General features: G+C 43.9%; 1 protein-coding gene across 3 annotated transcripts in view; it reads left to right on the forward strand.

Moving 5' to 3' along the window:
- Positions 1 to 14,827, forward strand: part of ADCY2 (adenylate cyclase 2) — a 113,558-nt gene that overhangs the window by 47,159 nt on the left and 51,572 nt on the right. For 2 of the 3 annotated variants that reach the window (XM_033154094.1, XM_033154095.1), the window contains exons 4-6: positions 420 to 569; positions 11,352 to 11,500; positions 13,311 to 13,422. In XM_033154094.1, the coding sequence (XP_033009985.1) occupies positions 420 to 569; positions 11,352 to 11,500; positions 13,311 to 13,422 (411 nt within the window). The remainder of the gene's footprint in view (positions 1 to 419; positions 570 to 11,351; positions 11,501 to 13,310; positions 13,423 to 14,827) is intronic. The other variant, XM_033154096.1, reaches the window with a different exon arrangement.

Below are 14,827 nucleotides of genomic sequence, written 5' to 3' on the forward strand. Positions count from 1 at the left end.
AAAGCGGCGGTGCGGCAAACCCCACGAGCAACCCACGGAGTGAGGCAGCCTCGCTCTGCAGCTTGCTCGTGGGGTTTGCCGTGGCTCCGTTTTGTAGCACGCACGCGCAGCGCCATTCCATAGCGTGCATGCGTCGTGCATTACGACGAATGTGTGCTACGGAGCAACACCCCACCCCGGGGGGGGGGTGCCCCCAGGTTTGCCGCTCCGGGTGGCCAAGCGGCTCTGTTCGCCTCTGCAACCCAGTTCCGGTTTGTAAATTATTTTTGGAAGCCGAACGTCCAACAGGGCTTCCGCGGCTTTCATTTCCGAATGTTTTGGAAGTCGAGCGGACTTCTGAAATTGTTTCTGTTTGACTGTCTGACAGTGACCTCGGACTGTTTCATTGCTCTTTTCTTTGTGTGTGTCTGTGTGCTTAGATCCTGGCCAATGTTATCATCTTTATCTGTGGGAACCTGGCAGGAGCATATCACAAACAATTAATGGAGCTTGCTCTGCAGCAAACGTATCAGGACACCTGTAACTGCATCAAGTCCCGGATCAAGCTTGAGTTTGAGAAGCGACAGCAGGTAAAGCTCTTCTCAGGATTTCATTTACCCTTCCATTTTATCCAGTTCTTTGTTTCCCTTTGTTGGGTGTGTGAAAATGATTATTGATTAGGCAGGAGAGTCAAGAAGCTCTTCAAAAATCCATTTACGACTTGCAGTTTCCACCCAGGCGTAGAGATGTAATTGCTGCTGCTGTCCTTGTGCTCCCCCCTCCTTCACTTGTAATCCAAAAGAAGTGAAGAAGAAAAAACAGTAATAAGAGAAAGTGTAAGATAAAAGGAATATTAGGCTGATATCATCAAAGTTCTTGTTTTGGTATGGTCTTTTGCTGTGGAACATCAATGACCATTCATCCTTTATGCTGAAGAGCGTTTTCAAGGAGCATCATCCATTCCAGACTAATGGACATAGCTTGTTAATGGATGAGCCTTCTCTTTAGGTGGAAGGATCATGTGATTTACAGAAGTCTTGGGAAAATGCAAGAAGATTCTGTTTTGTAATAAGAGAAAATAGAAGCTCTTATTCAGATAAATTTGGGGCTATAGAGACTATAGAAACTTGCAACAATTCATAAAACCACAGTCAAACATTAAAAACTTCCCTGTACCACAAGAAGTACCTTATACCATTACTCTGTCTGTTTTTCCTTAGATTCTTAGCATATACACAACCCTGCCTTTTGTGTCAAGTGTTTGTGCATGTGATAGATTAATAATTGAATAATCAAAGTAGAAGCCTGAATTCAAAACTTTCTGATTAATTTAAAGGCAGATTTTTAAAAGGCAGTGAAAAAGTCACAATGCATTCTTAAGATCCTTGCTGATAAATAATTTTGCCTGAAAGATGAGCTAGTGAGCATTGCATCAATGCAGATGCAATTTGAAAGAGTTGCTTCCCCAAGCAGAAGAATCTGCAGGACCCTCCTCCAGTGGTGGTCCCAGTGCAGCTTGGGTTTCCTTTGGTCTAGTTAGTATATTGGTTTTAAAACGATTAAGGATGATAATCAGAGCAGAATAGCTTGTCATATATCTCGGGATGAGGTTGCTGCTATCCAAGCAAAATGGGACCACCTGACTTTCAAACAAACGGCAAGGGCAAAACGTGGCTTGATCTTAGCTTTTCCCTAATCCCCCAGATGCAGCCCACATCCTGGCTTTCTCCTGACACTTTGCTAGAATTTTGTATTTTTATGTTGTGAACTGTCCTGTGATCTTCAGATTAAGGGTGGTATACAGATTTAATAAAAATTTTAAAAAATGTAAAATGTAAAATGAGCACGTGTCTATATATCTTTTTGTCTCATTTATTGCTTTTATGACAAATATAAAATAGATGTATGTGCTGTATGTATATGTGTGTGTAAATATATACTGGTATGTATGTAAGCTCTTTTAGCACATATATTTCAGCTACCCTATAAAAATGTTTGCCCCACTGATAAATTGTTGCAGAAAATAAACTAAGGCACTTTCAAAGCTTTCATGCCTGGTTTTGACATTGACAAGTAGTTAGCATAATTACCCTTGTTCATTTCAGGTGTTTTGCATCTTATGACTTATAAGATGTTTTGAAAGACTCTAGCAGGAGGCAGCAGAGGTATCTCAGAGAGAGCTAACTGAATATCATACTCAGGGAGGAGGCAGGATCCGAATAATAATAATAATAATGGGCTTAGAAACGAGTCAGGAGCTGTGACAGGTTTAAATGAACAAGGTAACCGAGTGGTTACACTAGATGTGTAACTGAAGCAATGCCTTTCTTTACTATAATGAAAAGCATGTTCCAGCTTGCAAGAGAAAATGAATCCAATAGGAAAGATCTTCATTCTAAATAAACTGGGATGGAGGGTGAAAGCTTGTTAATTGCTAGGTAAAGGTAAAGGGACCCCTGACCATAAGGTCCAGTCGCGGACGACTCTGGGGTTGCGGCGTTCATCTCACTCTATAGGCCGAGGGAGCTGGCATTTGTCCGCAGACAGTTTTTCCGGGTCACGTGGCCAGCATGACAAAGCCACTTCTGGAGAACCAGAGCAGCGCACAGAAACGCCGTTTACCTTCCCACCGGAGCGGTACCTATTTATCTACTTGTAGTTTGACGTGCTTTCGAACTGCTAGGTTGGCAGGAGCAGGCAGTGAACAACGGGAGCTCACCCCGTCGCAGGGATTCGAACCACCAACCTTCTGATCGGCAATCCCTAGGCTCTGTGGTTTAGACCACAGCGCCACCCGAATCCCTTTGCTAGTGAAGCATTATTGTATTGAACTTGTACATCCGATTAATTCATAGTTGTAGAAGTGGCATGCTGTCTACTTCTGAGCAGCAGGGCTATAGGATTTGGAACGGAAGGTTTATTATGTATTTATTTTCTTTGCCAATATTGAAGCAGAACATAACTGGAGGCCAAAACAGGCATGCCCAGTGCAGGTAGAAGATAATATCCTTTTGGGAGTCTGTGTGCCTGTAGTTTTGTGCTAATGGGGCAGAGAGTTTTCATCAGGAAAAAGGCAAGCATGGCTGCTGTTTGAATGAAATTTAAAGAGTCAGAGCTGTATTCCACTTGAATGTGATTTAGCTTTAACTTGACTGTATCATGTGCTTATCCGGCCATGATCTCTGCCCTACCTGAGCATTCAGGAAACCACCACAGCCATTAAGAAACATTAACACTGTTAAATGGGCTCTGACCAGTCATTCATCGTTACTAGGTCACTCAAACTTGCAATGCTGTAAATGTTAATGCCTATATAAAACAATGCACTAATTTCATATTACAGGAAAATATAGTTTCCCTGGAGTGTTAGTGTACATTGGCTTATTTCAAATGACTTATCATTTCACTCATACTTGGAGAGGAAAAGCTATTTTAGTCGGGTTAATGCTCAAGACACCCGAAGTAGTTTTTGTTTTCACTTCTGCAGTTGCAGGGGAAGGAGGAGGAGAACTGGATATGGTTTAGCCAGGCTGATAGGGTGTTGGTTTAGGAGAGTCATTTTCATTTCAGATTGCCTGTCGAGGGACTTTTCATGTTTGTCTCAGAACTCTCTCTCCTGCTAGAAATACTGGGGTTGGGATGTAAGACATACTCTCAATTCATATGAAAACATTGGACAGGTCTTTTGGGCTGTACCAAGAAGTTGAAAATGTACTGATAATATTTCCAAGATCCAGAAAAAAAGATGCCGGCACTGACCACACAAGGACATTTTGGCCCCACAACCCAGACTCCCGCCACAAAAGTGGAGGCCTGCTTGAGAGGCCAGAGATCACCTTATCTCAGAGTCCTTCAAGATCTGCATCTTGGGGTGTCTGCAGACTCTAGGGGTGGGGTGTTGCCTAAGAGTCTTTTCGTTGGGGCGAAGATTTCATTTCGGAGACATTAATTTTGCTGCTACTGCTATTGGCTTTTTGTATTTTTATTTTTAGATTTCGTTATGACTTACGTTGGGGTGGTTTAATTTTGTCACGTACATTCTGGTATGTTTTTATTTCTTGCTTAGGTCTGCATTCGTTATATTTTTGCAATTACCCAAATCTTTTCTTGCTGTGCGTTGCCTTGAGCAGGGTCTTAATTGTGGAGGGATTTCACAAGAGGAGCAAAAGTCTCCAGCCAAGGAAGGCACCACTTGGCACAGAGGCTCTTGCGGGCAGAAGCAGCAAGTAGTTGTCCTCCTGTTCTGTACAGGCTGATCCCAGCCCTGCAGTGCTCCTGCTGACACCCCCCCCATGGGCACCTCAATGTCCTCCCATGCCCTTTGAAGCTGCCCTTGAGTCTGGGAGGAGCATCTCACGCCTTTTCAAGGTGAATGGAATCTGAGCCAGAAAACACCAACACCCCATCCCAAAATAAAACAAACCCCAAAACAATAAAGTTAGACTGTGTGTGTGTGAATATCTATCATCTATCTATCTATCATCATCTCCATAGTCTGCATAGTTCTTGTCCTTTGCATAATCCAAATATTTTTAAAGACCAATGGCACAGGTTTAGCAGTCTTTCTCTTTCTCTTTCCTGACAGTAAGAGCTGTTGGACAGCGGAATTTGCTACCAAGGAGTGCGGTGGAGTCTCCTTCTTTGGAGGTCTTTAAGCAGAGGCTTGACAGCCATCTGTCAGGAATGCTTTGATGGTGTTTCCTGCTTGGCAGGGGGTTGGACTGGATGGCCCTTGTGGTCTCTTCCAACTCTATGATTCTATGATTCTTTCTCCCCCTGGCAAACATAACCTTTGTGTGACTTTCTCATTAAAAGTGTCTTCCTAAGCTCCTCCCCCTTTCCATCTAAGGTCTTATAAATTCCCCATGCTCCTATTAAAACCCAGGCAGAAATAGGTGGCTCACCTGTAACTGAGCTGGACATCTGTGCTGTCATCCATACAGGATTTAGTGCCTGCACAGACCATGCTCTGGGATCTTTTAAAGCTGCTGCTTCTGCCTTGTGCCCTCAAGGAGATCGAGGGATATGTACAAAATGGATATGTGCAAAAAACGGAAAAAGGGGGAAATCACCAGAGAGGAATTCAAACAAATAGCCAGCACGTGTAGAGACAAAGTCAGAAAAGCTAAAGCACAGAATGAACTCAGGCTTGCTAGAGAGGTTAAAAGCAATAAAAAGGGCTTTTATGGATATGTCCGTAGCAGAAGGAAGAAAAAGGAAACAGTGGGGTCACTTAGAGGAGAAGATGGTGAAATGCGAACAGGGGACAGAGAAAGAGCAGAACTCCTCAATGCCTTCTTTGCCTCAGTCTTCTTCAAAAAAGAAAACAATGCCAAACCTGAAGAATATGGAGCAGATGATTCAGCAGGGGGGAAACAGCCCAGAATAAGTAAGGAGGTGATGATCATCCAAATGTCAAGAACCAAATGGAGCAAACAGCACGCAGACCTAGTGGTGGGAAGGAAAAATCCTTAAATAAGAGACTAGGGGGAATGATCAATGGTCTTCAATGTCTGTATACTAATGCACAGAGCATGGGAAATAAACAAGATGAACTTGAGCTCTTGGTACACCAAACTAAATATGACATAATAGGCATCACTGAAACCTGGTGGGATGAGTCTCATGATTGGAATGTAGTAATAGAGGGATACAATCTATTTCAGAGAAATAGACCAAACAGGAAAGGAGGAGGAGTGGCATTATATGTCAGGGATGTGTATACCTGTGAAGAGATCCAGGATTTAAAACTTCAAAGCCAAACTGAGAGTATCTGGGTCAAAATTAAGGGAGAGAAAAATAACAGTGATCTCATTGTGGGAGTTTACTACAGATCCCCAAGCCAAACTGAGGACACAGATGATGCTTTCCTGGAACAGATGACCAAGCATTCAAAAGGAAGTGAGATAGTAGTAATGGGGGATTTCAACTATCCTGATATTTGTTGGATGTCAAACTCAGCCAAGAGCACAAGGTCGAACAGATTCCTCACTGGCCTTGCAGACAATTTCATTGTCCAGAAAGTGGGAGAAGCAACAAGAGGATCAGCCATTTTAGATCTGGTCTTAACCAATAGTGATGACTTGGTAAGTGGGGTAGAAGTGGCAGGATCATTAGGTGGGAGTGATCATGCTCTTCTGGAGTTTATTATACAGCGGAAAGGAGCAACCAAGCATACTAAGACTCAAATTCTAGACTTTAAGGAAGCCGACTTCAGAAAATTTAGGGAAATGCTGGGTGTGATCCCATGGTCAGTAATACTAAAAGGGAAGGGAGTTCATGATGGATGGGAGTTTGTTAAAAGGGAGATATTAAAAGCACAACTTCAAGCAGTACCAATGAGACAAAAACATGGAAGGTGCCTAAAGAAGCCAGGGTGGCTATCTAAAGAACTTTTAACTGATTTAAGATTTAAAAGGGATATGTACAAAAAATGGAAAAAGGAGGAAATCACCAGAGAGGAATTCAAACAAATAGCCAGCAAGTGTAGAGACAAAGTCAGAAAAGCTAAAGCACAGAATGAACTCAGGTTTGCTAGAGAGGTTAAAAGCAATAAAAAGGGCTTTTATGGGTATGTCCGTAGCAAAAGGAAGAACAATGAAACAGTGGGGTCACTGAAGATGGTGAAATGCGAACAGGAGACAGAGAAAGGGCAGAACTCCTCAATGCCTTCTTTGCCTCAGTCTTCTCCAAAAAAGAAAACAATGCCCAACCTGAAGAACATGGAGCAGATGATTCAGCAGGGGAAACACAGCCCAGAATAAGTAAGGAGGTAATACAAGAATACTTGGCTAGTTTAGATGTATTCAAGTCTCCAGGGCCAGATGAACTACATCCAAGAGTATTAAAAGAACTGGCAGAGGTGATTTCAGAACCACTGGCAGTAATCTTTGATAATTCCTGGAGAACAGGCGAAGTCCCAGCAGACTGGAGGAGGGCAAATGTTGTCTCTATTTTAAAAAAGGGGGAAAGAGAAGACCCAAACAATTACCGCCCAGTCAGCCTGACATCAATACCAGGAAAGATTCTAGAGCAGATCATTAAGCAAACGGTCTGTGAGCACCTAGAAAGGAACGCTGTGATCACTAAAAGTCAGCATGGGTTTCTGAAAAATAAGTCATGTCAGACCAACCTGATCTCATTTTTTGACAGAATTACAAGCCTGGTAGATGAAGGGAACGCTGTGGATGTAGCCTATCTTGATTTCAGCAATGCCTTTGACAAGGTGCCCCAAGATATTCTTGTAAAGAAGCTGGTAAAATGTGGGGTAGACAATGCTACCATTCAGTGGATTTGTAACTGGCTGACTGACCGAACCCAAAGGGTACTCATTAACGGCTCCTCTTCATCCTGGAGAGAAGTGACTAGTGGGGTGCCACAGGGTTCTGTCTTGGGCCCAGTCTTATTCAACATCTTCATCAATGACTTGGATGATGGGCTTGAGGGCACCCTGATCAAGTTTGCAGATGACACCAAATTGGGAGGGGTGGCTAATACCCCAGAGGACAGGATCACACTTCAAAATGACCTTAACAGATTAGAGAACCGGGCCAAAGCAAACAAGATGAATTTTAACAGGGAGAAATGTAAAGTACTACACTTGGGCAAAAAATATGAAATGCACAAATACAGGATGGGTGACACCTGGCTTGAGAGCAGTACATGTGAAAAGGATCTAGGAGACTTGGTAGACCATAAACTTGACATGAGTCAACAGTGTGATGCAGCAGCTTAAAAAGCCAATGCAATTCTGGGCTGCATCAATAGGAGTATAGCATCTAGATCAAGGGAAGTAATAGTACCACTGTATTTCGCTCTGGTCAGACCTCACCTGGAACACTGTGTCCAGTTCTGGGCACCACAGTTGAAGAAGGATACTGACAAGCTGGAACGTGTCCAGAGGAGGGCAACCAAAATGGTCCAAGGCCTGGAAACGATGCCTTATGAGGAACGGCTTAGGGAGCTGGGTATGTTTAGCCTGGAGAAGAGAAGGTTAAGGGGTGATATGATAGCCATGTTCAAATATATAAAAGGATGTCATATAGAGGAGGGAGAAAGGTTGTTTTCTGCTGCTCCAGAGCAGCGGACACAGAGCAATGGATTCAAACTACAAGAAAGAAGATTCCACCTAAACATTAGGAAGAACTTCCTGACAGTAAGACCTGTTTGACAGTGGAATTTGCTGCCAAGGAGTGTGGTGGAGTCTTCTTCTTTGGAGGTCTTTAAGCAGAGGCTTGACAGCCATCTGTCAGGAATGCTTTGATGGTGTTTCCTGATTGGCAGGGGGTTGGACTGGATGGCCCTTGGGGTCTCTTCCAACTCTATGATTCTATGAGGGGTCTGGCCAAGTGTCTTCCTAGTCAGCTAGTTCCTCATGAACAGCCTAAGGAAATGCCACCCCCTTGAGACAACTTGAAAAACAACAGCAAACTGTTTTGGTCTGCATTTTACAAGGCAGTGGAAAGGAACGAGCATTTTCTTGTACAAATAGGATCAGGCCCCTGCAGAGTCACTACTGCCCTAGGACTCTTTCTTCCCAGTGGAATAAGTTTAGTGAACACTTTTTAATTGCATTTAAGGTTCAACCTGAGTTACTACTCTGAGGAGCTTATCTTTCACTGAACATGCTCAGGATTGCACTGGAATATTTAGGTTTAAAAAACTGCTGGTAGAACTGTTCATTCTATGTAACTTGATCAATATTTTTGCAGAGCAGCATAAGCAAGAAAAGGCATGTTCTTTCCCCTTGAGGAGCTTAGTGTCAATTTTGAAAGGGAGAGAGAGAGGGGAGGGGAGGGGAGAGGATAGTGGGGACAGAATCCACAAAGACACTTAAGGTCCTTCATTCTTGTGGTCATGAGGAGTAAAAAGGTAAACCAAAGACAGCACTTGAAAACATGGGTTTTGAGAGAAGAGAGAGGTAGCACCACGCAAATGTTCTGGGAGGGAATTCCAGGCATGAGGGGCAGTGCGGGAGAATGAGCAGAGTAGTTTGAACAAGGAGGAAACTTGTGTAGGCAGCTTGGTGGGGTGGAGACACTTACCTAACCTCCCAGCAGGTGAGTTGCTGCTGCTTACTGGGAGGAGGAGGGTCAAGGTGGCAGTGAGGTCAGCACAAGGCAAAGACACCAGCAGAGCTCATTTGGCACTCCTGCCAGTCCTTTTACACCACGCTGCCGTTTCTGCTGCTTTGCCATTCCCCTTCCCAGTAAACCACAGTGACTTACTGGCCAGAAGGTCAGCTATAAGTGCCTCTGCCCACTTTGCCATCTGCTACTGGTAGGAGAGATGGAGGATCAAAGCAGGAAGGGATATATCAGGAGATATATCAGAGAGATTATAGTGGGAGTGATTAAAACCTGTGAATAAAGAAATATGTTTCACTTCTCCCTGCTGTAATGCTTTGTTAGGAGAGTCAGTACCAAGCAACCAACCTGTTTCCTCAACTCTGTGATTTATCCAGTGGTGTTAAGTGAATTAGCATTGATATATGGAAATTGTTTGGCCTCCATATCAGAGTTGTGCTTTGGTTCCAAGAAAGTGGTGTGCCTGCGGGTTAAAAGATTGTGGGGTTGGTGTTTTTTTTTTTTGCCTAGTGTGGTATGGAGAATAAATAGGCACATCAAGGCCTTGTCATGTATCTGTCGGAAATGCAGCCTGTTTTGTTTTGCCCACATTAGAGCTGACACAGAACTATTGTGCTGAAAAGAACCTCAAGGGTTGGAAAACAAAGTCAACTGAGGCAGAACAACTACAGCTAACGCCCGTTTTTGCTGCACCTCTCCCTGTTATAAAGTGTCAGGAACCAGCAGGATGGTTTCTGAGGAAGGAAGATGTGATAGAGTATGGTGGATAGCTCTGAAAGGCTTCAGGGTGGCACAGAAACCAGGTCAATGGCTGATTTTTCACAAGGGGAAACCTGATGAGTGCAGAAAGGCCAGCACCATTGCTTGTTTCCACTGACTGCTACACAACTGAAACCAGCTTTTTTCCATAGCAAGCATAGCTTTGACAGAGGCTTCCCAAGTGAGCTCTTCCTTCTCCTCTTCCTTGTGACCAACAGCAGCTATGAGCATCTGCTGTTAGAACAGCTAGCTCCCTTCTGACACAGCAGATGACAAACTTCTGCCTTGCAGGACCTGCGCTTCTGTTTTGCTGGAAGCCTCGTGATCCACCAGTTGGAGCCAGGTGCAAAAGACATAGAATTAAGGAGCATGGTGCTTTTGAGCAGTAGCTGACCTGTTTTGAGTGCCAGAACTGAGCTGGGCTCACAGTCCTGCAAACAACAACAACAACAACAACAACAAACCAACCCACCCCAACCCCATTCCTCATCACCTCTAGCTTTCTTCATTGCTGCAGTCTTTGTCGGGGGGGGGGGGGGGGAGAGTCATTTTGTTGTTGCTATTGTTAAACAATTGGAAGTCAGAAATCCTTGCCAATCTGCTTGTAGACCCCAGTCTTCCTTCTGTTCCATCCCTGAAATAAGGTGCAAGAAGAGAGAAGTCAGACAAGAGGATTCTGTTGAAACCTCTTAGGTTTTTAAGTTGTGTGTGGAAGAAGCTAGAGAGCCCTTTGGCTCCTTCTTGACATGAATGATAAAAGTGGCGGAGGTGTGGACATCAAATCTGCACCCTTGGGATCAGTAACTTTGTTTGGGGAAGGCTCTGCCACCAGATTACCTATGCATGGAGTCATTAGCAAGCACGAGTTTTGTCATGAGAATTTACCTGATTAAATATATTCTTGGTGTCCCTCACAATCTCCTTCAGTTGAAATATGAAGCTGATCCATCTGCCTATAAGTAGATCTGTTTGTGAGTTACTGCCCAGTCTGGCTCCTGCAGGTACATTGTGAAGGGATCAGTTTGCGAACTGATGCACTTGTATAGTGGATTCCCAACCTACTATTGGTCCCTTTATCCTGTTGGTCTCCTGTCCTGATCTGTGCATGTGTGTTCTTCATGCGCACAGAGAGCAATTGACAAACAAGAAAGACAATTGGTGGATAATATGGGCCAAGGAGGAAGTAAACCAAAAACCCTGCCAAAGGCATTCAGAGTCCTGGAAGCAAGTGCTTGTAGTTGAGTCATGAGGACATGAAACAAAATTTCTTTTGTAAGAGCTAACTTTGAGCTCAGCTTTCCACAGAAGATTTAATCTTTTGCAGCTGCATTTCATAAAGAAAACTTGAAGTGGAGGTGGGGACCACAAATGATAGCACATCATGTGCAGTTTCCTCCCAATCCTTGAAATAAATTCCATCCCACTGTTGCTCATAAAAGATGTGTTCGTAATAACTACTTAGCAGATTTTCCTGCTTGAAGCTCAGTTGAAGCTTGGGCCATTTTTTCTTTCCTCTCTCCAACCTAGGAGCGTCTCCTGCTTTCCTTACTTCCTGCTCACATAGCCATGGAGATGAAAGCTGAGATCATCCAGAGGTTACAAGGACCCAAAGCAGGCCAGCTGGAAAATACAAACAACTTTCATAATTTATATGTCAAAAGGCACACCAATGTAAGGTATTGTTTGGAACACACACTTGCCCGTTCTCAGTGCTGAGGTGCATGAGTTACCATTACTAGCAAAATGCTTTAATCACGACTGTACATTGTTTAGAGGGAGGTGGATGCCTTGTTCAGGCACGCAGATATTGCAGGTTGACTCCATAGAACTGTGAATATAGATAACCTCTGTGGACCTTGTGACATGTTTATTTTGGGAAGGCAGCTGAATTTAATTAGGCGTATCAAATTTAAAAGCAATCCAGAGACTGAAATATTATTGCTTGAACAAATGGCCTTAAATTTTTCGTGGTAAATATCGGGGGGGGGGGGGAGTGAGTGAGAACCCTTTGCACTTGATATAAGCTAACTTGCTTTATGGCTGCCATCAGCAGTGAGTAACACAGTCATTTGGGGGCAATTTTCAGCGTGGCAAAGCTGAAATGTGTTTCAGTCTTAAGGATCGGGGTGGGTGGGAGATGAGAAATGCGATGGAAGTCACATTGGCCTGTTTCATTCAGGCTCTGGTCCCATCCTGCACCCTTGAGGCCTTTCCTGCCTTATACTGCCCTTCAGCTAGTCACAGACGAGTAGGGGGCAGGTTCCATACACTGATGCCCAGAGTACGAGTTTTGGCCTGGCAGCGCTGCCTCAGACTCTGAAGGGCCTGAGAGAGTCACCAGTGGATGATCTAGGAAAGGCAGGTGTTTCTGAGCTTCAACTGTGGCATCTCCAGAAGGGATTTTGAATGGATGTGATTTATTATACTTCTCTATCCCAAAGCACCTTACAAACAACAAATGACAATAGCTCGATAGAACATAATAGAATGTCACACATACAGCCTAAGTCATATGGAATAATTAAGAAATCATCAGTGAAAGAATTGCAATCTATAAAACATGGTTAACAAAGCACAATTAAAGCATAAGTCATATTGTATGGTTAACAAATCAATACAACATATATAATTTATAAAACAATATTAACAACATTAACAAAATAGCAAGCAAAAAATGAAAAATAAACAAAGCACTATGGGAATAGGGAACCTTTATTTTTCTCAAGGTGCTGCATTCCCCCAGGGGTAATAGGCGGGGGGTTGCATGCCAACGATGTGTGAGGCAGAGCCCAAATAAGGTGGGGCTTCCCATTTCTCCCCTACCCCCCAATGAACTGCTGCATGAGGGGCAGTGCACCCTTGCCAGGCCCTTGCAGAAGACTCCCCTGTTTTGCCTTTTCTCCTGTCTCACCTTCCTTCTCTACTTGTAGGCCCACCCTCCTGTGTGAAATTAATACCGCAATTGGCTAAGCCCCCAACCTGTGCCTGCTTTAAGGGTTGCCTTCTGGCTTTAAATCTCACACTGTGGAGCAGATGAATGACCTCTGGCTGTCTACTCTGCCTTTTCCGGTGGAAACTTTAGAACGGTCCTGTCTGGCGGGCGGCTCAGTTTAGGCACCCGAAGGTATTAGCATCTCCTCTTTGCAGACTGGTAACCTGCCCTTCTCTTCAAAGAGGTCTGCTGGGAGTTCAGCTTCCGACCGCAGTGCGGCAAACTGCAGGGTGGGGCACAATCCTTTATAGGCAAACAGTCCTGGCAGGGTCAAAGCCTGAGTGGACACAGTGGAAGGGGAGCCAGACCACAACAGCAGGCCATCCAAAAAGGATGTACGAGCTCAGTATCCAAACATACGGTTGTGGACAAGTTGTATCTGCTCCTGGTGAGGTATTTAGTGCATTCCCCTTTCTCTTGTTTGTTTTTTCCAAGAAACTGTAGGGATAGTTTTGAGCTAAGCAAAATGGTAAAATCCCCCTTTTCACTTCTAGCATTTTATACGCCGATATTGTGGGATTCACTCGCTTGGCTAGTGATTGCTCTCCTGGAGAACTGGTGCACATGCTGAATGAGCTCTTTGGCAAGTTTGACCAAATTGCAAAAGTAAGTACCCCCGAGGGCTTCAATAATGGCTGGTAGGTTATCGCTGTCTCTGATGTTAAGACTTGTAGCTGTGGCATGAGGGTGGCATGCTAGGTTGTTGACCTGGGGCCTGCTGCAAATGCAGTTTTCACAACCACCACGCCACCCTCACATCCTGGGCCAATGCTGAGTGCCATGGGAAACTGGGGGGCCAGCCATAGTTCTCAGGTTGACCCTGGGGCTCTCAGTTGCTGATCTATAATTTGCACTGTCCTTTGGTGACAAGCTAATACAAATGTGGTGGGGAAAGCGCACAAAGAAAGAGGATGAAAGCAGCAGTTCTGTGTGTATCTGCTATGACTAAAAGGAACTCTATGGATGGCATTAGGAATGCACAACATTTTATTGCCTCCTAAGTAACTGGGAAGATTCTGAGAGGAACCTTTAGGAAACTAGACACAAAAACATCTTGTTCCATTAGCTGTGTCACCATCCTTGATCAGTTTGTTTCTTTGGTAGATATGTTCTTAGCATTGCAGTGGTCTTGGGGACAGCCGGGGCAAAGCGTAAGGCAATTTTTTTTTTTTTGCTTGCCAGAAGTAACCAACATCCAGTTACTGAATGGTATGTTGCACTAAGGTTCAAACTCTGTTTGAAAGGGAAATGAGTGTTTTTTTGTTTTTGTTTTTTAAATGAATTTGCTATTATATATTATAAACCGCATGATGGTAAGAGAGCTTTTAAACGGTTTACAAAAATATACAACAGAATATTATAAAGACTGATAAAACACAGTTAAAACCAGGTATTTAAGAGTATTCAAAAGTTGATGAAAGTCAGCAGTGGTTAAAAGGAAGTAAATCTCATACAGCTTTTACATGTTCAGATGGGTTGCCCTAAATAAAATCTTTTGAGCAGTTGCTGGGAACAGAACAGTGAGAGCACTTGCCTGGTATCAGCCAGGGGTTGCCAACCTTTTGGGACCAGAAGACGCGTTCTGAGTTTTGAGGAAGTGCTATGGGCTCCAGTCACAAAATGGCTGTCATGGAGTGTGGCATCACACATCACACATGTCTCTTGCCCTCAGACCACACATAGGTGGCACCCACACCCTCTAATTCATGCATGCACACACCTCTCTTTTTGCTTTGCCCCAAGTGCATGTCTCTCTCTCTCTCTCTCTCTCTCTCTCTCAGCATACTTGAGAACCCCACCTCTTTTCAGAAAAGCCCCACCATGCGTGAAGAAAGCCCTTGTCATTTTTTTTTAAAAAATCCAAATAATAAAAGAGGAAAAAATCCATATATGTATATTATGTAGGCCTGGTGTCTGTGGGTGCAAGTTAGTGATTCCCAAGGATCATGGAGGCCAGTTTATACAGTCAGTGGATGAATGTTTTGCCATTTCATGTTGCTGGTGGATGTTG

Source organism: Lacerta agilis, chromosome 7 (genome assembly GCF_009819535.1).
Source record: "Lacerta agilis isolate rLacAgi1 chromosome 7, rLacAgi1.pri, whole genome shotgun sequence".
NCBI lineage: Eukaryota > Metazoa > Chordata > Lepidosauria > Squamata > Lacertidae > Lacerta > Lacerta agilis.